The sequence below is a fragment of the Pimephales promelas genome, chromosome 7 (genome assembly GCF_988280905.1).
Source record: "Pimephales promelas chromosome 7, fPimPro1.hap1.1, whole genome shotgun sequence".
Classification (NCBI taxonomy): Eukaryota; Metazoa; Chordata; class Actinopteri; order Cypriniformes; family Leuciscidae; genus Pimephales; species Pimephales promelas.
In genome coordinates, this window is record NC_142775.1 from 29,500,346 (window position 1) to 29,524,404 (window position 24,059).

The following is a 24,059-nucleotide window of genomic DNA, read 5'->3' on the forward strand; positions in this document are numbered from 1 at the left end:
GAAATAACATTTTCCTTGAGCCTTTGACATGTAAAGGTCATTGTGGTAAAATAATAGGCTACTAGATTAATCAATTACGGTTTAATGTGCAGGAGACCCGAGAAAATACTTACTGGTCAGAAAAGTTTTTTTTTTTTTGGTCAACTTGTAGTGAAGTTGACTGTGTGGACTGTGGAGGCGCACTAATACAAAATAAATGAGAAAACAGCGCTACTCTCTGGTCAAATGTAGTAGGTATGTGGTTTCTTTCTATCTCCCTCTTTTTATTCAAATTTTCATTATTTGCTAAATTAGGCTATATCACCTTCATCTATTAGGCTAGTCAGCTACTATCACAATTAAATTCATAAAAAACTCTAACAGCCAATAAATAGGCTACGTCAACAAAGGACAATACTTTTTTAAACAGCAGTAGCTATAATATCATGGGGGGGGGGGGGGGGGGAAGCATTTTGTCCCTCTCTCCCCTTATGCGGCAACACTGTTACCATCATACACCCCCCGAGTAGCGTACCTTCAAGTGTCCCCTAAAAAAAGTTGTCTTATTGTCATCATCTTTTTTAGCACGTTTTTTTAACTACTTTATATTGGGCTATATAGACATTTAAATAATTTGTAACTGATAGCCTATAACTGAAAAGTGGATATTTTTGAAATTGCTAAATTTAATATAAAACTATCTTGCGATATCAAATTAACTTAAACGTGTATGATGTTTAAAATGTCTTATTGTTCTTGATAACGGGAATTAGGCTACCTGACAGTCATCTCCATCCTCCCTCTCTCTCTCTCTTTCTCTCCCTCTCTCTCCCTCCCTCCCTCCTCCGTTTAACAGCATGTCAGAGCCTGTGGGATGGAGTTCCAGCACATTACTTTCCATCTGGATGCTGCTCTGAGCACCTTTAATGAAGACAGCTGCATCTCTCCAAACTTCACAAGACTCCAGAGTGTCCAACAAACACCTCCAAAGCTCTTTTAAAAGTAACTTTGCCTAAAACACACAAACGAGGACATCGAGATAGATCTTTACACAGCCAAAGCATGAAGCTCCAGTGCATTCCTCTTCTTATCTGCGCTTTACTCATTGGCGAGTGCTGCGGGTCTCGTCTGGACCGCTGGGTCAGAACTGGGCTTCAGTACCTGAAGCTCAACCTGTGCCGGAGGGTCTCCTTACCGGAGAGCGAATGCAAGAAGGTGTCCCACCTGCACCTGAGCGGGGTGGTCGTGTACGTGTCCGAGTCCGGCTCGGGGAAAGTGCTCGCGATACTGCCGGATTCCTACTCGAGCGGTGCGCTGCAGTCCAAGCACAGCGGGTTCTCGGCGGACGCGAGCGCGGATGATGTGAGCAGGACGAATGAAGAGTTGTACCCAGGCGCGAGCGCGCATGACGCCGTGCTGCTTCTGGACCCCAGTCCCGGAGAGAGTTTTGGACACCCGGTCGTTCTGTTCTATGTGGACTTCAACATAACCAAGAAGAAATGTGCTCATATGGACGGTATTTATCTGGGTGAGTGAACCGAATATGATCTGTCAAACCTGTGATTTAAAATGATAAGTGCAGACAATTTGCTTTAGTGAATGAATTTACAAAAATGACCATATGGCCAGTTTTGCTTTATAGTTCTGAACTCAATAAATAAACAATAGGCTAGGCTATTTATTCCCTATTTTCCCATGAGCAACTCTCAGCCCAATGAAAGAAGATTCAAAACAGTAGCCTAAGACCCAAATTGTTTTGACTCTATATTGTCAGCGAAAAATATCATCGAGGAATAAATGCGTAGTTATTTTAAGTTTATTTTAGTTTAAACGTAACAATACTTTGAAATCGAATTTAACAATTGAAGAAATGTGAATGGCCATCAATGTGACCACTATGCTCACTCGATGATTTATGAGACCCAATACATTCATTATACCAAATATGTTTTTACTGTACTCTGATACAGATGGTATCATATTTTAAAGGGAATCTGGTCATGTGACTTTTTCCACCAGCCATGTACAAACATGTCAACAATATAGACCCTCCAAACCGAAAGTAGCCTATGTTTTATGTTACCAGTATGATTTAATGTGTTTGAGAGTTCCAAAAGATTATTTCTGTTTTAGTGCACATTAGCTTCAATCAGGACACCTTACTAATTATAATGACATTATATATCATTATAATCAATTATGCATATAATAATGTGTACAGCAGCTAAAATGGCACAAAACAATTAATGATAAGTAGCATAAATTACTCTGTAACAAACTATACTTATTTACATTTTATCCATTGAAATGAAACTCTTAAAGGATGGGCACTAAGGAACAGGAAATCCTGCAGAAGTGAACAACAGTAAAGCATCACAGAACGGTGCAAACACGCAAGGGTCTAGATCAGACTGTAAGTTGGGTAAAAGTCTTCCTCAGTGATTTCAATAGTGAATTATAAAAAGCCAGTTTAGATGTTTTTGCAACACTTCAGGGCATAAACAAAGGTGACATGAAGCTGTGTGAATTAATCAGAGGTCTGCACGAGGATCCGCTCTTATAGGAAGTCGGGCCAAGGACCCCCTGCAGGGAAAGTGGAGGGCAGACGCACGACTGAGCCGAGAGTCATGCATTCACAATAAGAGCGGTCAATAATTTATTCCTGACTGAGAGTTCAGTTCTTAACACTGGGTTCAGAGCCCAGCTGTGCCCCCCGGTTCACTATAGTGAGGGGCACAAGTCAACCCATCGCTAAACTTGAACATTTGTGCCATCACTGCTGAAAGAGGCAAGAAAAGTTGTTGTGATAAAAGCTTAGTCTAACACATCTGGTTTTTTATGCTCTTAAATAAAGGTTATTTATGGACATGGCTTAATGAAGAACATTTAACATCCATTAAACCATTAAATCCATTACATTTCCATTACACTAAAAGGTTCTTTATAGTGGGAAAAGGTTCTTTAAATTAATCAAATTTTCTTAATTTCTTAATTTTAGGGGGAAAAAAAGGCTATTTTAAGAACTGCTCACTGAAAGGTCATTTAATTTCAATATGAAACACAGGAATCAAGAGATATCCATTTCCAATACCCTGGCTTAGATGTCTTCATCTGGTGAATGTTTGAAGGTAACACAGATGTGTCCCTCACTGGCTATGATATCCCATAATCCTCTGTGTTTGGTTAAAAAAGTGCAAATCAATTTTGAAAAAAGTACATTTATTTACAAATGATATTTTCCATCAAATTATCATTCCTCCTAGCCTACTGTACAAAAATTTGGGCTCTTTAAGATTTTTAAATGTTTTAGAAAAGTCTGCTTAATCTAAAATACAGCAAAACAGTATTGTTGTAAACATGATCCTTCAGAAATCATTCTAACATTGATTTGGTGCTCAAGACACATTTCTTATTACTATCAATGTTGAAAACAGTTGTGCCGCTTAACTTTTTTCTGGAACGTCTCCGATGAATCTGCCTTAAGCTTTGGACACAGACATGGCAATTATGTAAATATATTTAAATAAACTCTCATTTAAAGACAATTCATGAAAACTAAGCACACATGTTGTCCTCAAGCCTTCCTCAAATGAAATAGTTTCGAGAAATATATTTGGTAAGCTCAGGAAGGGATATAATGAGCGGACACATAGAAATGATAAACAAAAAATGCTCTGATCTCAAGGCTTGTGTGACTCAGTTCAAGTCTGGAATCGTTTTCAAGTCTCGCTGTGTCCAAGCTTGACCATCTCATCTGAAGATGTGGTGATAATCAGAGACTGGAATGAAAAGCTTGGTTTAGCTCTGGCCACATTTAAAATCATCCTAAGTCTCTCTGTGTTTTTGTAATGGGCCTCCGGATGAAACTGACCACAGAGAGAGACTCATTAGAGCTACTGATGCTCTCTTACCCCACATTCCCAAATCACTGGCCTGCCAAGGAAACCTTTCATTATGAGAGGCAATTTTAGTTGTTAAGTGAAATGGATTTATAATGGCTTGTGATTACACCTCCAGCACCGCTGTCTAATTCAGGCTTCCTCAGCGTGAAACTGATCAAAAATTGCTTGGCGTCAATAGCCAAAGTGCGGCATGTGTTTGGAGATAGTTTGGAGTTATGGCAGATTACTGAAGGAATGCAAGCTGCTCTGCCCAGACTGATGCTATGCCTGTTTAAAAGTCATTATTACTGCTTTTCTGAAAGGACAGTTTCTCTTTGTCACTTTCTCAGGGTAGAAATTAGCATTGCAGGCAGCTCTTTCTTATTAAAGCCAGGTGGACGATCACATGGCAGCGGCGGAGCAATAAACCCTGGACAAATGAAGCTGAATATTCCCATTTATCCAGGTCATGGGGTTTTCACACAAACATCACGCAAATATTGACACCAGCATGTTCTTGAATGATCACCAGGCAATAAAACGGAAACTCGTTATAAGGGATTGTTGCTTGGATAAATGTTTCAACATGCAACTATCCAACTTTTTTTTTTTTTTTTAATTTAGATGCTACGGACCCCCAAATATGATCACCCTTGTGTGAGGGACCCCCGAACTAAAATTTAAAAGGCATATGTCTTTTATAAATCACCCAATTTATACACTAAAAATCAATATTACAAATCTAAAATAATTTTTTTAATCGATTTTAGTCTTATTTATTTTTGACTTTTTTTAATAGTATTTCTCTAGGCTTTTCCACGGACATCCCTTGCGGCCCCTGGGGGTCTCCGGAGCTTAGGTTGAAAACCCCAGCTGATTGTATTTGTATATTAAGTTTTTTATATATATATATTTATATATACACAGGGGAGGAATGCTTGACGATGGCTGTGAAAACACGCTGCCAGAACCAGCTGAAGCGGAGGAGGAGTCGTAGCGATCGCATGGCGAGCCGAGCCAGGGCCCGCAGGAGCACAGTGGCCAGACTCAGCCGTGTGGAGCACAGCAGCGGACTCTGTGAGATTCACTTTCTCCCTCTGGTTGTGGGAGTGAAAGACAGCAACCGAACACAACGCCTGCGCTGTGTAGGTGAGTCAGCATTGCAAATTGTGAAGTTGAACAGGTTTAATTATCTCTGGAAGATCAATGACAGACTCTAAGTTGGAGCAAGGATTTGGAATAGGGTTAATTACTTTGTAATTATTCATAATTTACTGTTATTACTTTAGTAAATGCATGTAACCACGTCACCTTAAAATAAAGTGTTGCCAAAAATATTTGTTGTTTTTGTCACAAAGACAAGTGTGATTTCCTAGCACCTATTTAGAAATGCATGGTAATTTTAATACCATGCTTATTTGGGATTTGTTTGGGATTTGAAACAGTGTCATCAAAATGATTGAACCTAAGTTGTACCACTCGACCACAACTTTTCTCTATGAGAAATGCCCAGAATGGGTTGTTCAGCAGTCAGTGTGCGCGCGCGTGAGAGAAGCGCTCTTCCATCTTCTCATTCCTCAGTAGTGTCATTGAAAGCACCCAATTTATTTTCACTGACTGCGAGATAGGCCAATTTTAATTTTTGATTCAAAAAATGTTCTGCTATAAAGTTTATATTATATTTAAAGCTATATTCTATTTAAAATGTAGGCTATTTTTTACATAATTACGTTTTGCTAATTGGTGGTCACCTGGTGGTCATTTCGCGAACGACTTTGAAATACGGCTGGTTTATTTTTGCTGTGGCGGTAAGTGGCATTCTGGTTGTCCACCTACTGTAAGAAACTATTTGTAGGTGTTCAAGTTTTTGTTTAATAATTCCCATTTATAATCCCAATTATTAGCCCTTAATAACTGATCATTGTTAATATCTTAAGGCAAAAATAATCAGAAAATAAATGACAGTTTATAGCACAGTTGAATAACTTTCTAATGGCCAGCTGAATTAAATATATGCTCATTAATAAGGCATTTGCAAAACAACTCGCTCTATTGTGGTTTTGTCTATTGATTGCTCAAATTAAACTGCTTCATTTTGATTTTGATAGTGACTCAAAATTCCCAATTGCACATTCCTATAGAAATAACTCAATTTCAACCGCAAAAAAATTGCTGAATGGTAAATGTGGCCACAGTCATATTAACCATGTCATTATTGAGTTTGAAAATGACAAAAATGAAGTTACCATGAAATTCTTCTCTCCTACTTTTTCGATCCTGCTCACTTGAAACCTAAAGCTAAGTGATGTGGTTGTTGCTGTAGATCACCCAGACTTTGCCAGATGCCCACAGCCTTTGCCACTGACCAGCCCCAGCGTGCCCATCTCCAGCTGCGAGCTCAATAAAAACACCCGACGGTGCCATCAGCAACGCCTGGCCACACACCTGTCCTGCCGCCTCTACCAGACCTGTGATCACGCGGTTCTCTTGTCAGGTACAAAAACACAGACTCAAAGAACTCGTTTGTATGATCTGACCCTAGATCCGCTTATTGATGTTTGAAATGCTGGATGGATGAATACTTGGACTTATCAGCTGTCTCAGGAATGCAGCTGTTTTTACGTGACCTTTGACCCGTGCACGTGCAGGTGGCTGGCAGGAGCAGATAACATACCAGCGGCATGCGCAGAACCTGCAGCTCTTCTACCAGATGCTGAGGAACAACGGCTTCCATAAGGACCACATAAAGACGTTCTTTGCTGGGAACGGACAGGTAGCAGGTCAGAGAACATTTCAAGACATTTCAGTTTTTATTGAGGTATGCTTTACATTCAGGTCCAGTGAATGCCTTTATTTCCACAGCTAAAGAGACAGAGGGGATGTATCCAGCCACAGAGAAAGAGGTGATCAGGAATCACATTTCCTACATCTGCCGAAAGCAGCACTGCGTGGATTCCCTGGTTTTGTACTTGAACAGTCCCACACGCAATGACGGCACCATGATGCTTTGGGACCGCAATAACAACGGCATTGTGAGTGTGTGCGTCCAATCAGACATCCCGATGGTCATGTACTGTAATATAACTAGTACTGCATCGGGACTGGATACACTTAAGTTAATGTTCAAACTTCTAGTGTCACAAAAAAACATGAACAATCACTACAGATCACAACAATCAGCCCAATCTTTACAGTGGCCTCGGTTCCCAAAGTATTTTTCTCTTTCATTTTGTCAAAGATTTACATTTTTATTAGGGCTGGGCAATGATTAATGACGATTAATCGCATCCAAAATAAAAGTTTGTGTTTTCATAATATATGTGAGTGTAGTGTGTATAATTATTTTGTATATACGTAATATAAAATAATATAAATAAAAAAATATTTTATATAAAAATTATAAAATAATATAAAATTATTTTGTATATTCATAATACATTTTTCTTAAATATATACCTTCACACACATGCATGTATACATTTAAGAAAAATGTATTATTAATATATAAAATATTAATAGTCATATTTAGTATAGGAGTATAGGAGTATTTCTTAAATATATACATGCATGTGTGTGTGTATTTATATATACAAAATAATTATACACACTACACATGCATGTATTATATAAACACAAACTTTTATTTTGGATACGATTAATTGTGATTAATTGTTGCCCAGCCCTATTTTTTATTAGAAATAACAGAAATAACAGATTGTCACTGGATCTCGGACATCACAGTATGTCTGTTTTTAATGGTCTATTCGTTATCGTTACCATAATTATTATTTGTTAAACATTTCTAATGGAGGAGATTTCTATTTTATTTCTATTTGTTTTGATCATATATATATATATATATATATATATATATATATATATATATATATATTTAACTTTCAGAACCTCACCGTTTAGCTCTAAAATGAATTAAACCCTGTTGAAAAAATAAAATAAAATTCTTAGCTCAGTGGATTTCTTGCAACAGGATCGTATTTTCACCTTCAGGCCTACTATGTTATTCTGAAGGTACTGAGGTCGATTTGTTTTAAATGTGGGGTTCCTGGATGCACAGAGAGGACAGATGAATAAGAAGAGTTTAGGAATCTCTTATCTTCCCGTAAATTAATCCAACGTGTTTCCCCAAGCCCACCACTTCAATGTGCCCACTAACCAAAGTATTACGCTATGGAAGAAGACTTCTGGTTTAGTCTCATCCGTTCATTTGGTTTCATTTCTCGGAAAGGATGAATATCTAGACACTCTGCACTTTGGAGGTTCTTATGTTACCAGTATTTTTAGTGCTGCTAATGAGAACGCCACCTGTGCAGCAAACATCCAAGAAGGGGATGCTTTATCAAACCTTATTCCCTTAATGCACATGACATCCCAGAGCAGACTCCTCACTTAACAAGAAAGATGAGAGAGATTAGATCGAGTTTCATAGAGAAATATGGCACAATCTTAAATCCCCAATCTTATTACTAAACACAGACAGGTCCTTTTATCAAGTCACAATAGATCAGCCATCCACTCCATGCCCCTTTCTTAATACAATCATTCCAGAAACTGTGCGCACATTTAATTATATTGCTTTTTTAAAGTACTCTCATCTTGCTTCACCAAAATCCCACAATCCTTTGCAAAAAGGTGGTCAGTAATCCCGGCCATATGTTTAGAGTAGGGCAAACAGAAGGGAGCAGACTGCGCAGTAAAGCCCACCCTTCCATGACAAAAGGGACAGACTCTCCAGGGACAAAGGCAACAACCTGATCCCCAGACAGGGATGTAGTGACAAAGGGGGGCTTGAGAGACAAGGACCACACAGGATCAGGGCCACCAGACGCTCGGCTTCCCACAGGAAAGCTGCTCATTTCTTCTTAAAGTAGAAAGAGTTTGACAAACTGTTCATTTCAACAACTGCCACAAGCATGAATGTGAGGACAAATGGATGTCAGCTTGAAGTTCCTTACAGTCATTTTAGTGATAAAACTGAAAAACTAATTAAGAGAAAACTAAAAGATATGGGGGAAAATATAAAATTGATGTTATGTTATTCTCTCATAATTGATTTTTTTTTTATAATCTTAAGAACAGCCCTTACCCATTATAAAATCAATGTAATGTATAGACTTTAATGGATTGCTGCTTTAATAAATTGCATTATGAGGGAAACTTAAAGGGCAACTCCACCCATTTGCATTAAGCTTTCCATTGTTAGAAACCCAGTCATACTATTGAATGGTCGTCCAACACTTTCACATTTTCCCCTGAGACGAGAGAAATCTGCTATTTACCCTTTTCACTTCCTCCTACAATGACGCAAAAATCGTCATTTTACGTCATTGTAGGAGGAAGTGTAAGAGAAGGGGATTTCGGGAAAAACTACAAACACAAGATCTCACCCTTTCAAACATAGGGGGTTGGACCTAATGCGCTAACAGACCTATCACAGATCAGTGCCAGTGCGTTTGATTTCAACGCAGAAATGTTTTGAAAATATAGACGAAGCTACTGAATACGTAGACGGATGCATTATGGAGGATTGGGATTACACATCTTTTTTGGAAGAGGAATCCTGTGGAAAAAGCTGAGTTGTAGCTTTAGGTGTTACCATCCTCTTTTTCCCGGATATGTCCGGCCATCGATGTCCGGGATTCAGCTTTTGCTTTCTGCAGTCGCCATGCATTGTTTACATGCAAGTTAGCTTTTGTTTTAATCTAACTGAATTCATTCTGATTGCTGAATCTGAATGTAGTGTTTACATGAACGCTAAACAAGTGATCTGTTGATGTGGGTTTTAACATTGCTAAGAAAATTCCCGCTCCTCCGTGAGAGATACAAGACCAGTAACTTACGTGTCAGTTGCCGCTCATCGGTAATCACGCCACCGGCCTCGCGTCGTTCTCCACACAGCTCTCACTCGTCCCCGCTCGCCACAGTAAACATGACTCGCGTTGTTCTCCAGTCCACACGGCCCTCACTCGTCCTGCTCGCCACAGTAAACATGACTCGCGTCGTTCTCCAGTCCACACAGCTCTCACTCGTCCCCGCTCGCCACAGTAAACATGACTCGCGTTGTTCTCCAGTCCACACAGCTTTCACTCGTCCCCGCTCGCCAGAGTAAACATGACTCACGTCGTTCTCCACACAGCTCTCACTCGTCCCGCTCACCACAGTAAACATGGTGAATGACGACTGTACAACACAAAAGCCGAATCCCGGACATTTTGGGCAATCTCGAAACGCATTTTCAGGCAGACGCATCACGGAGACTCACTAGCCTAGACTTGTTGTTTACCTACTGTGTGTTTACCGGTAGGCGTGGCCTCCTAGGGCAGCGAAGCAAGGGCATTCTGGGAGTTGTTGTCTTTCATCCACATTAGCCAAAAATACATTTTCTGTCTTTTCTCAGTCTAGAAAGCTCTAAATTCAAAAATAATTCTACATTTCTTCTACATAAATTATTACCCATTTTAAATACACATTCATCTTTCCAGAGGTGGAATTACCCTTTAATAAAACATAATGTATGACAGGAAAGCTCTATATGATGCTTTTTTTTTTCTCCAGGCAGATCTGAAGGAGCGTTACTCCGTGGGGGAACTGTTGGCAGATCTAGCCGGTTGCAAGGCCAGCCGGGTGCTGCTCTTTGTGGAGCAGAGCTACAGTGGGGCCCTCAGCAAGAGACTGATGGGATCTCTCAAACACGTCAATGTCGTGCTGCTCAACGGGCTGCCCTGGGTGCAAACAGCTGAGTTCTGGTCCTCTCTGCACCCATCTGACTGCCTCATAGACCACCTCAGTAAGGTGAGACTTTAGAAGCCTATACACAGCCATATAGCTTATGAATCTGGGCTGTAGATTTAAACTTTTTTTAATCTACAAAAAAGGTATTCACCTTATTTTTAAATGTAAAAGCAGGTGTGACCATTTGTAAATAGTCACACCTCGTATGAATCATCCGCATCCAGTAATTTTAGCTGTGCAAAAACAGTCCGTTATGCTTCTTGATGTAGTATTTATTAATAATTGTAGTTTTACAATTTACTGCACTGTTAATGAAAGGGAAAACATCAAACAATGGACATATCTATGTTTATTAACTGAATATAAAGATTAATATTAAATGAAAGGTTCACTGTTGAATTAACATTAACTGATAATCGAACTCCAAAATGACAAAGTACAGTAGTTCTACGTTCATGATGACCTACATCCTACAACTCATGTACTTTATTCTGCTAATGGAGCTTTTCCACTGCATGGTACGGTACGGTTCGGTACGGCATGCTTTGGCGCTTTTCCACTGCATGGTACGGTACAGTTCGGTTTGGTACGGCACGCTTTGGCGCTCTTCCACTGCATGGTACGGTACGGCTCGGCTCGGTACGGCTCACTTGTGGCGCTTTTCCACTGCATGGTACGGTACGGTACGGTTTGCTTTATATGGTACCTGGTCTGTTGAGGTTCCAAGCGTAGTACCGTACCGGTACTAAATGTGACGTGAAACACTGCAGATCATTGATTGGTCAGACAGAATCGTCAGTACCAGCGTCATTGTATTTGCGACCAATAGAAATCGACACGAGAAACCAAACACGCTAGATTTTAATAGCCAGTAACAGCCACCGCTGTTATTGATCAGTCTATAATTCCACCCACTTTAAAGCGGTACTAACTGCAGTGGAAAAGCAACCGCGCTAAAGTGAACCGAGCCGTGCCGTGACGAGCCGAGTCGTACCACGCAGTGGAAAAGCGAAGCGAGCCAAACCGTGCCCCGCCGAGCCAGACCGTACTGAGCCGTACCGAGCGTTGATGTGTTATTCTTGTAATCAATGCAAATTTTAGATTTTGGTTCGTATTTCTGTCTGTTTTCCACACAAAGCTATTTTATGACTTGAAAGGGCTGGAGACTTTAAATTGGTTCTCTCTTCACTTAATCCATCACTAGAGTTCTGTGACGTCCCAACTGCGTGATGCTGCTCTGGGTCTGGTGAACGTGACTCTGGCCGGTGCTCCATGTAACTCCACCCCACCCCTCACCGAGGCAGAGATGAGGAAGGAGTACATGGGCTGCCAGAACCTGCCTACAGCTCTGTGGTACCAAAAACGGCCCAAGACTGACAACAGCAACTGACCACTTCTCTACTTCACAACTCTACTCTGTTTCCAATACATAATTCGGACACTCCAGTGGAGTACTTCCATGGAAAACCAGCACCAACGAGTAGTCCTAGAAGTATGATTTTGTGTAATGTACAAACTTCAAATCCATGACCAGCTCTTTCCTCTCACAAACACACACACACAAGATCTACCTGTGTTTTGGCACTTAATTCACCTCAAAGATGCACATAAACCCTGACAAGCTGTTGAGGAACGGAGACTGCATAATGTGTGCTTAAGAAGAGACGGTAATGCAGGACTGAGAGAGAGAACGCGTCTGACATGTCCTCACTGTGAACCTCAGTTCCGCTGCTTGTCGCTCCCGTAGAAGGCGTCCCGTGGGGAGCGTCCCCTGCGAACTTCTCCTCTTTCCGCCTGCCGCGGGGGTTCAGCGCAGGGGCATCCGGGCTCCTTTACCAGAGTGCTCTTCTGTGGGTCATCGCACAGGGCGCGCCTGGAACTGAACAATGGTGACAAGGCCACTCTGAAACACACCTCGCACTCACTTGAACATTTCAGGACAAATCTCCTTGTCAATTAGGGACAGGGCGGTCCAGCATGATTTAGTAATGAGAAATGTTCCCTCACCACGTCTGGACCCTAGCAGACACTGGGCTCTGCAAGCATGTACTTAAGTCAGACCTCTTATTCCACGCTGAACTAACCACTCTGTCCACAGTATTACCTTATCACCGCAAACATTTAAACGCCAACCAATGATAATGTTGACAAGTGACGAGAAGGTATTTCAGGCTCCACGCCAGCTCCTGTGGGAATTCATACACATTCTTTAGAAATTACATACAGTAGGACGACATTTTTTTTCCGCAGTCTCCGCATCTTCTCTCTTCTGAACATACACTAACATTCAAAAGTTTGGGGTCGGTAAGATTTTTTAAAAAGGCTCTAATGCTCAACAAGGCTGCATTTATTTGATCAAATATACAGTAAAAGTGGTTAAATTGTAAAATATATTACTATTTAAAAACAAATCTCTTAATTTATTTTTATTTAATATACTGATTTGGTGCTCAAGAAACATTATTGAGAACAGTTTAAATAGAATAGCATTCATTTGAAGTCACATCATAAATGCCTCTCTAATTTTTGATCAATATAAGTATCCTTACTGAATAAAATTAGTACTTCGTACTATCCCCAAACTTTTCAATCGGCTTCCACATGGGCTCCACTTCCTTCTTGATTTCCCCATTATATATTGAGGTGAGCGGGTCAAAGCTCCATCAAACCTCAGTGTAGTCAATCATTAACTCTTCGTCTAAGCCTAAATCATTACAGATAAATATCTGTTTTTGTATAGTTCAGAAATGTGTTATCCTGTAAATATATCTGTCATCTTCTACTTAATGAATGAATTGTAATGTCAATTGTCTTAAAGGAATATACATGTACTTTGTGTTAAACTGTAGCTGGATTGAAAAGATGTAAATACTCTAAATAAATTAACTTTTGTACATAGTCAGGGTTGTATTTATTTACAAACGTTTGTTTTAAAATGAAGTACTTGACCAACTTGTGCACAATCCACATAAATAAAAAATAAAAAACATTGCAAAATTCTGCTAATGTTTTCATGAAATGCAGCAGCCAGAATGATTAGAGGGTATCTTCAGGCTACAGAGTCAGACTATTCTTTGATTTCCTGAATATTTCCATGGTTCATGTTAGTCACTTAAATATCTTTCACCTTTAAAAAAGCAATTTAAAAAAAAAGTTCAAAAATACAAAAAAAACAAAACTTTTCCAAATAATATAGAAAGACACCAAAACGAAAAGTTTACTGTATGTCAAACATACCCAAAAAATGATTATTCTGTCATAATTTACTCACCATCAAACTGTTCCAAACCTTTATGAGTTTTTTGATCTGTTAAATACAAAATATGATCTTTTGAAGAATATGGCTAACCAGACAGTTGACTCTAGCCATTGCCTTCCATAGTATTTTTTCCTACTAAAGATTTCAATGGCTACCACGTCAACTGTATGATCGCCACATTTCTTCAAAATATGAAAGAAAGAAACTCATAAACGTTTGGAACAACTTGAGAGTGAATAAATTATGACAGAATTTTCATTTTTGGGTGAACTATCCCTTTATGTTCAGTATGTCATTATATTGAAATACTGGTTTAATGTACAGTAGATGAGTATATTCCATAAAAAACTGAATATATATATATATATATATATATATATATATAAAATAAATCTAAAACTATAAATGTTAACAACAGAGATATGATTGTTGCTTTATCAAGTGTAAAGAGGAGTATGTTGTTTATTTGGTTTGGTGAAGCATTAACACTTTGGTGAAAGTTTTTGACCCTGAGTTGAGATACTTCCATTCAAGTCTACTGTGACGAATAAGAGTGTAAACACAGGAAGTGATATAAAAACACAATGTAACAGAAATGTCTGAATAGTCACCACATGACAGTATTTTTATACTACTGCTGTTTCATAAACATTAAAGGGATACTACACCAAAAAAAATAAAAAAATAAAAAAAAATAAAGTCTATTATCATTTACATCTACGACTTTCTTCTGTGGGAAATAAAAGGAAATACTTTGAGAAATTTCTTTTTTTCTCTCCATATAAGGACCAAACGGTCTGGTTACCATCATTCTTCAAAATATTGTCTTCATTTTCCACAGATGAAAAAAAAAGTCATAGAGATTGGAATGACATGTAAATGAAGGGTGAGTAAATGATGACATACATTTATTTTTGGGTGAACAATCCCTTTAACATATCTAGAGGTACTCGATGATTGGCTGATCTTTAAGCAGACCTATGTAATTGCTCCCTGAGAAACACTCTTCGTAGTTCATTACTTCTGTGCAGTCTGGTGCCCCTCTGTCTGAGATGAAGTTTAGAGCTCACTGGGCTCTTTTACCATTTTTCCTGATTGATTTCACCCATCATCATTCATCATCGCTGCTCCATCAGCTTCAGTCGCTCTGCTATGGCTCCTGCGGTTGTTCGTCTGTGGAGACCTCTGACTCTGGGGTTTGCTGCTGTTTTAACCACATTGCAGCGTACAGTCCCCCCATGGCCAGCAGCTCCTCATGCCTACAGACAGAGAGCAGTCAGAGACATTAGCAGAAAGACCACAAGAGGAATTGCAACATTAAATATGGTGGCTGTAGAGTCCAAAACGAACTGCACCGACAGACGTCGACCAGCGGCAACAGACATTTCATTGGGTTTTGCTGGATCACTTTGTCTGTTGTTGATGTTTGCCAATTTAACACGTAGGATCTGCATTTGTCAGGTCGTGGAATGTCTCAAAAGAGACGTACTGTAATCTGGTGATGGTCTGTGCTGATCAGTGTTATTCAGTAGAATGTCAATTGGTCCTCCACCTTGAAAGCTACACCTTCCAGTTTTTATAAAAAAGGGAGTTAAACTGCCAACAGTTTTTGATATTTCTGACATTGCCAATTAAAATAGGAGATTTGCTTGACTGTAAACTAGACAGAAAACCGCAGCCTAGGGCATTGTAAAGATGGCTGCCAAAGTGGACTGGCTCGTCTTAAAAGGACTTTAGAGCAGTTTAACTTCACAGGGGGCCGGGGAAGCCAAATGAAAGCTTTCCTCTGGCTCCAGAAATCACTTCAGGGCAAGGAAACTCTCAGGACCATCTCCATTCTCTTTTCTTTTCTTTTCTTTGATTGCTAAAACAGAGAGTCAGGAGGGTCGGTCTAGGGTCAAGTTTGTTGAGGCATCAATTACTTGGAAGTATGACATCAAAAGTGAAGCAAACACAATATGGGGCACTGAACTCTGGGAATTAGAATGTGGAATATGTTCTCATCATAATGGAAAGTCACACCAGAAGCTTTAAACAGATACCAGGAAGCATTCTGTAATAGCCGCAAAAGCAGATTATTCCCTGTATAAATTAGTAACATGGCCAATTCTTATTCTCCAGGATCCCCACACCTTTTCCCCCCCAATATATTGCACTTTAAAACATAACATATAATATAATATATATATATATATATATATATATATATATATAATAAATGTCTGAATATTTCTTTTCTGAGTATACTGTAACTAGAATTAGTGATTAAAAAAAATGTACATGAATTTTCCAGAACTGAAAAAAAAAAAAAAATATCCCTCTAAAAATTCCGACACTTCCAGCTTTTCAATGACCATGTGAACCTAACATCCACCATCCTTGTCAAACCTTTTCCCAGAGATTTCCCAGACCACAGACGTCTCTTTTCAGGAAGCAGCCTGTTAAGGGGCAGCACAAGGTGTATCTATTAATTCTTCTATTCTAAAAGCATTAACCCTTCACCTCCCTGAATGGACATTCCCACCTCGCTCCGTCCCTGTGAACGTGGGTATTCCGATACGCTGTTCCTGTGGGTTAAAAGCCTGCGTGGGTCATGTTTACATCGCAGTGTCAGTCAGGGATGAATGTTCGAGGTGTGGAGTTACATCCCTGACGGCTGTGTGTGTCTTGAGGCCGGTCTGTTGGCTGTAGCTCATATATCAAAGGGCAGAAGTGAAGGACAGTGAGCACAGGGTTAACATCGGGGCTGAACGGCCAGGATGAATGGAGAAGTCCATTAGTGGGATGCTCTGTGTGTGTGTCAGGTTTAAAGGAAGAACTCTCTATGTGTGCGTGTAGCACCTGAGGGCCTGCAGCGAGACAGGACACAGCGATCGGGCAGGGCGTGGACCGCTCGGACACTGAGAGACTATATCCTGTCTCTGGGAAGATGAGGATACACTCAGACGGCCCTCAGGTTAAGACTACAGATTGACTGATAACAAGAACAGAGCCTCTGGGACACACTCACAAACAGATCTTAAGTTTCCCAAGGATGAAGAAGACCCTGTCTGTCCCAACACGTCTTCTATGGTTCACTCTCCACCGAACCAAAGGAATTTTACTCAATCAGGACAGAGAGGGTGTCACATTTCCTCTTTTATACCGCCCGGGATCTGGCCGTTCCTAGGCCAAGCAGGGTGTGTCTTTTGAATCTTTACAGTAGGTTTGTCTGTAAGGAGGACAAAAGCTCACACACACACTCTACTGACCTTCCTCGTTCTGCTATCCGCCCATCTTGAAGGACGAGGATCTGATCAGAGCTGATGATGGTGGATAACCTGAAAATAAAAAAAATAATGCACATGACCAAATTATAGGTAAAATCTAATTAAATTTAACATACACTTGAAAGTTTTACTGGACATCTTACAATTACAGGGCACAAGACTTCCTGAACATGATTAACAATAGGATATACTAAAGTTCAAACACTGCTTTAAAGTGACGTTTAGGGCACTGAGCTTAAGCATTAATCAGACAGGAGATAGTTTTGCATCATTGAATGTGAATTTCCTGTTAAGTGCATATGTTTTCAAGTGCCCGAGACTGTAATCGTGGGTATTGGGACAGGCCCACTGGTAAGCAAGCTTTGCTTTGTTTATTCCTTGTATAGCTGCAGTTCTTCCATTACTCCTTTTGAATTTACTTTTTTTTTTTTTTTTACTGCCACCTGCTGGTATGGAGAGTATGCCTAACATGCTGGCTCAGAACGTGTACTAGTTGACCACTGACTAAAGTCTTGGTGGTGTGTTCAAGTGCAACTTTTGGGCCTACAGGGGTTGGAAAATGAAACTGAAACACCTGGTTTTACAACACAATCATTTGTTAGTATGGTGAGGGCCTCATTTTGCATCCAAATACAGCACCAACTCATCTTGGGAATGACAGATAGAAGTCCTTCACAGTGACCAAAGGGATTATGAGCCATTCCTCTTCCAGAGCAGTGTCCAGGTCACTATATGATGCTGGTGGACTCGCTCCTCCAAAACACCTCAATAATATTTAGATCTGGTGACTGTGCATGTTCAACATCACTTTCATCTTCATCAAACCCTTCTGTCACAAGTCTTGCTGTGACACAACACAAGTGTGTTGGTGCATGATCATGCTGATACACGGTTTGAGCATCAGGTGCTCATGATCCTCCAGAAGGGTTTGGTAGTCCTCGGCAGTGTCGTGTCCATCAAATACAATCAGGATTGTCATGATATTGGAGCTCAAACCATCACTGATCCACCCGTGCTTCACTCTGAAGATTGGCCGCCAGGCATATAGATGTGAAACCTCCAACATTGGCCAGTGTTCCAGTTTCATTGTCCAACCCCTGTAGATGCAGATGACTGCTAGATTTTGATATTGATTTGGTGGAAGTGCCTATCCATTTTTTTAGAACAAATGGACAGTCCCACCTTAAACTCACATCATTGGAAGAGTCAGTGTTGCTGCTGTGTCAATCTGGTCAGAATGCTCAAAGAAAACAATGCTTTGATAGTGCCACAGAGCCACAATGTTTACAATCTAAAAATAGCTAGTGGTTGCCAGCATATAAAGTTAGAATGGAATATGTAAACATTGAAAGTACTTTAGTAAGACTGGAAGAAGTAACATCAAAAACATTAGACTTCAATTTAAAGGGCACAGAAAGGAAACAGATCACTTACTCTGCCATTAAAGCCTGTTTTCATTTCTGCATTAAATTCAAACCTTAAATCTTGTTCGCATCCTGTTCAGAAATCAGAGCGATTCATCCGCCGTTGTACTGTAAACGGACTGCCTAATTTAAAGCAGCGGCAGCGTCTTTAAGCACTAGATCCCCCTTAATCTAATCCACACACACACACGGCTTCTTTAATTCACACCCGAAACCTTCTGCAGGTCACCCTCTCAGCTGCCCTTCATCTTCAAACAAAGGAGCGGAGACTTCTTTATTGATAGCTAACCCCAGAACCACCACCCCAAAACAGATCAAAGTGACACCACTGTCTCAGAGGCTGGGCGGGATCAAAGCTTGCAGACTCTGATCCTGATGTGTTTACAATTTTCTAAAGAGTAGAGCAATGAAAGACAGAGGGAAAAACATTAGAGAGAAGGAAACAGAGGCGCCGGATGGTCAGAGACACTTTCCGAAAGTGACGTCAGGAGTACGAGAGTGGTGGAATTTTTCGCAGAAAGACAAGAAAAAAAAGGTGACCAGCAGAGAGGAAGAGAGAGCGAGCGAGGTGGTTGAATCAATGTCAAACGTATTCGCTCTTCTCATGAAACACCTGTACAAAATAATTCCACACTAATAACTATCAGGCACACATGTTTTCTGTTGAGGACATAGCAGACACTATCATCATGTGGACTAGCGGTGAAACAATTCTTGGAAAAAATAGTTTGGGACATATTTGTACTGTGGTGCACTTCCTGACTAACAATGCCTCTTAAAAAAAGGGATAAATGTTTTAAATATAGATAAATTGCAAGGTGTCCAATTTTAGTTTGAGTAATTAGCACTAAATCATTGTAGAATTCGAGGGGAGGAGAAGAAACTACAGGTGGACATACAATTGCATGAATTAGACAAACAAAAATGCAAATACAAATGAGAGTATCCGCATGCATTGACAAAGATTGCATGCACAAAATATGACAGCTTCAGCACTCTCAAATATGACAACTTAAATTAACAATACATGTATATTTCTATAAATACATGTGGATGCAATACATACGTACGTGTATATTAAATGAACACATGCTAATTTATAATACATTAGGTCAGTAGGATTTTTTTGAAAGAAGTCTAGTATGCTCAAGGCTGCCTCTATTTGATCAAAGTAAAAATACAGTAGAAAGAGTAATATTTGTGTGAAACAATATTCAAAATGGAAAACGGTTATTTTCAATTGCAATATTTTAAAATGTTATTTATTCCTGTGATGGCAAAACTCATTACTGCAGTCTTTAGTGCCACATGATCCTTCAAAAAGAATTCTAATCTGCTGCTGCTGAAGAAATCTTTTTATTCTATTATTTTCAATGTTGAAATCATTTTTCTTTGTAAAATGATACATGTCTTTGCTGTCACTTGATCAATTTAATGTGTCCTTGCTAAATCATTTTGAAATCTTACTGACCCCAACCGCTTAAACCGGATTGTATTTGAAGACGTAGATTAAGTCATAACTCTTCGATATCCATTAACATAAATGCATTGCAGAACATTCCAAATAAACACATTTTGTCAAGTGAATTGAACTCCCTAACATCCATCTTGATGGATGACTGCACTAAATACAAGTGTAAAGAGATTTTGTGGTCAGATCACTGAAACCATATCCGAAGGTGGTCATAAAATCACATCTGTAGTGCAAACACTAATTGACAGGGACAGAACGCCTGCTCACCTGTCAACCATTTACTGCTCTGAACAGATGTTTTAAATGTTGCCGGCTATGTGCGGCTTTAAATGACAACCAGCTGAGTGAAAAATTGGGTAAGCGCAAATATTTTGCATTGACAAGACTTCTTCAGTATGTCTAAATTCAACATGCAGTCACACTGATGTACAGCACAGATGCTGAAGTTTATCTAATATTTTTCAATTAGGCTGTGCTTTCATTTCATTAAAAAAAATACTTTGCACACAAAAAAATGCACAAAATATTTTGAGTTTCAAAGTCATGGGAAAAAAACTGAGAATTGCTGTAGAGTAACCGTACTGTTAAATGTTTCATAAAATCAAGGGTGGAAATTTTAATATACCCTCTCTTTAAAGCTTTCAGATATTAAAAACACATTTAAATGGAACCACACCACAAACACAAAGGTGTGAACTATGAGCTCAGCTTGTATGTCATGAACAGCTTTATCTACGGTGGCCGAGAAAGCTCAACGCGCTGCAACTGAAGAAAACTTAAAAGATAGAGAACAACAACATGAAGGAAAGATATTTATATTTCATCAGTTACACTGTACAAATTGTTTCATGTTATTTTACATTTTCATAAAGAAAGGTTTCATAAGAAATGGTAATGTACGGTCCAAGTTTTAAAGTTGAGACACACAGATATACATGCATATTATAAAATCTTTTTTGTAAAGTGAAAAAAAAATTCTAATATTTGCAACCGTTATGTTAACAGCATTATATTTCTGTCGTAATAACAGCTCTTCGATGGACACCATGCAGCGTTGTCATGGGATGGGACCATCCCAGGACGGTGAAAATAATGAGGAAATATCGTTTTCTTTCGTTGCTCCTAGAGCACAGTAGAGCCCTGCTTACTCCAAAGTCCCAATTTAAGGGCTCTGCCGTCTGCCATTCGAAAGGAGTAGGACATAGGGATGTTTACGAGCAATAAGCACGTCCCAGCCAGGTTCGTCACTTATTTGGTTCCCCTGGAAACATTCCCGCTGTGGTCTGTGTTATTTGTAAGCATATTTCTGTATTTGGTTGTGTTGTGAACTTTTGCAGCGCGCTTCTGTATTTGGAGCACATGTGTTGTGAAACTGATGATGTTTTTGTTTTGTTTTGTTTTGTTTTTTTTCCTATTTGCACACGTTTTTTCCATTTTTTTTTCTATTTGCATGTGTTTGCTTCAGTTGCAGCGTGTTGAGCTCTCACGGCCACCGTATTTATCTCATTTGGGAGACAGCTGCTTGCCATTGTTTGGATTTTCCTTCATACACCTTTCATTTCTTTAAGCTAGGGTGTTATTCTGAAGACACTGGGTTTAAGGACAAATAGATCAATTTAATTAATGCTAGAGATATGGCCCAGATGGCCCAACAAAAGCTTTTATCAATACATGATGTTATCTGAGGGATAAAGCTTTGAATATAGAGCAGTAGACAATATATTTCAGGGCCTGGACATTTCATCAGGACAGATAAGGTCACATTAGTGAAATGTCAGTGTAATTTCACAGAAAAAAAATCCATTGTCACATATAGTGATGTAACAAAACAATTTGAAACCTTCTGTTGGTCAACATGTCCGTGTGACCATCTTGAACCTTTTGCAAAACTTTTTCGCCCTTATGCAAATTCCTGATCACATGGATACTTATTGTAAAAATTCACTGAACAGTAAATGTGACAGCACCTTATGTCTTATTTCTGATAGAAACATGACCTCCATCAGTAGCACTGAGGGTAAAGATGAACAAAAAACTTTAAAGCAAACCAAAGATAAACCATTAAAATAAACTATAACGCTAACTATATGTTAGCATCCACATCAGCGAACGATATACATTTTTTACTGTCGCACAGCAGTTTTGTTGTCTGCTACTTAATTTAAATGCTTGAGCTGTTAAAGCAGGATGGATTCTGATTGGCTGTCAATGTTTTCGCTCTTCAACAGGAAAAAAAAAATCGTTCTAAAACGTGATTTGAATTCTGTAGTTTCTGTGCTGCTTTTGTTATAGTTGTGGTGTGGACTCTGCCATCCTTTTATATTTAGAATGATTTTTAGAACTATATATTTTTAATTATCATTATAGTTATCATCCATGGTGTGAACAGACCTTAACTAACCAAAACGAACAAAGTAACTAACTAGAAGTCCCCCCTGTGGTATTTTACACCTTTATTTGTAAAAATTCTCCAATACTGACCATTAGATTGAGTTGCATTAACAAGAATAAGACTTACCTGTGTGCCACGACGAGAGTGGTGTGGTTGGCACACACCTTAGCAAGAGAAGCCTGAATGTTACGCTCCGTTTGACTGTCTAAAGCAGATGTGGCCTGAAAGTAAAACATGTGAAGCAGGATTAAGTACATACCCATATCATAAATTGTCAACCTTCAAGACAGCTTTTACTCACTTCATCAAGCAAAATGATGCGAGGGGATTTCAGGATTGTGCGAGCGATGGCCACTCTCTGTTTCTCTCCACCACTCAACTTCAGACCCCTTTCACCCACTTCAGTAGCATATCCTAACAATAATAACCAAAGGAATGTTTAGAGAAAAATTAACATTTTGTAATCATTTACACACCGTACACTACCGTTCAAATGTTTGGGTCAGAAAGATGAATAAAAATTCAGCAAAGGATGGATAAAATTGATTAAAAGTGACAGTAAAGACAGTAAAATGATAACAACAAGCAATGTTTCTTGAGCAGTAAATCAAACATTTGAATGGAAGTGTATGCATTCCAAGGATGTACCTATGCTTTGGCTGCATTATAAAACTTGAGCAATTTCCAATGTAATGTTGCTATTCTCTGAACAGACAAAATAAATGACTAAATCTAGCTATAAAAATTTAACAGTCCTCTACCGTCTGGAAGGGATAATATCTTATGGTGGATATCAGCAGCCACTGCAGCCTCTTCCACTTCCTGGTCACTTGCAGAGATGCGTCCGTAGCGAATGTTCTCACGGATGTTGTCATTGAAAAGGACGGTGTCCTGAGGAACTACACCAATGTAGGATCGGAGGGAGTTCTGTCTCACCTGCATGTATGAAGATGAACATGCCAAGAAAGGTATGTCACTCAAATAAAGTACTTGTTAATCAACTAGAAATTCTATGTTGGCGTACAGTATATGCAAACGATTGAGGCATTTTGTTTAGACATTTGCACGTAGTTTTAGTTTTTATCTTCATACAAAGACTATCTAGCTTTACGCAGCCCTACATTATAACAACAGGTGAATCGTGGATAGGTGGGGCTCGAACTTTAAAGTATTTCACCACCTGAGGGTTTGGAGGTCTCCACTGCCTTTGAAAGTTAAGGAGCCAGGTGCTGATGGGCTATGAAGGGGTCCCAAGCTCTGAAGATCTGAAACCCCAATTATAAAGCAGGGTGACAATCTTCACATGCTGCCTGTTATTGGGAGGGGTGCGGCGATAGACCCCTGCCGAGATCCAAAGCCTGGCAAACTCTGTGAGGCAGTGCCAGCTGACATCAAGGGTTTCGAACAGAATAAAGAGGAGCAGAGACAAGACAAAGTAGGTCTGGAATGGGCACAAATTTTAAGGAAGCGCTAAGCTGACCCCCTTTCAGCAATATATCGAGAGTCCCGCTGCCGAGACGGTCCACGTCGTTTCCATGTTTCAGCTTGAAGTAAAATATGTCTTGGCAGTGGCACAAAACAAGCCACTGTTTGACAGAATGTTGACATTTTATATTTTATAAAACTATAAT

General features: G+C 39.5%; 2 protein-coding genes across 2 annotated transcripts in view; one reads left to right on the forward strand and one right to left on the reverse strand.

Annotated features, from left to right (window-relative positions):
• Positions 1-853: 853 nt before the first annotated feature.
• Positions 854-13,172, forward strand: LOC120486950 (uncharacterized). The gene is made up of 7 exons (XM_039683104.2): positions 854-1,507; positions 4,788-5,009; positions 6,184-6,354; positions 6,509-6,640; positions 6,723-6,892; positions 10,434-10,670; positions 11,815-13,172. The coding sequence occupies exons 1-7, from the start codon at positions 1,042-1,044 to the stop codon at positions 11,998-12,000; spliced, it is 1,584 nt and encodes a 527-aa protein (XP_039539038.2). The 5' UTR covers positions 854-1,041; the 3' UTR covers positions 12,001-13,172.
• A 325-nt stretch (positions 13,173-13,497) lies between these two features.
• Positions 13,498-24,059, reverse strand: part of abcb6b (ATP binding cassette subfamily B member 6 (LAN blood group) b) — a 135,850-nt gene continuing 125,288 nt past the window's right edge. Inside the window, 6 exon segments of the mRNA XM_089133313.1 lie at positions 13,498-15,022; positions 15,025-15,128; positions 17,121-17,189; positions 22,555-22,649; positions 22,730-22,842; positions 23,190-23,364. Coding sequence (XP_088989439.1) covers positions 14,988-15,022; positions 15,025-15,128; positions 17,121-17,189; positions 22,555-22,649; positions 22,730-22,842; positions 23,190-23,364 — 591 coding nt within the window. The 3' untranslated portion in view covers positions 13,498-14,987.

Coding starts and splice junctions, on each gene's coding strand:
- LOC120486950 (XM_039683104.2), top strand. CDS start 1,042: ATGAAGCTCCAGTGCATTCCTCTTCTTATCTGCGCTTTACTCATTGGC. Junction 5,010..6,183: donor ACAACGCCTGCGCTGTGTAG/GTGAGTCAGCAT, acceptor TTGTTGCTGTAG/ATCACCCAGACTTTGCCAGA. Junction 6,355..6,508: donor TCACGCGGTTCTCTTGTCAG/GTACAAAAACAC, acceptor GTGCACGTGCAG/GTGGCTGGCAGGAGCAGATA.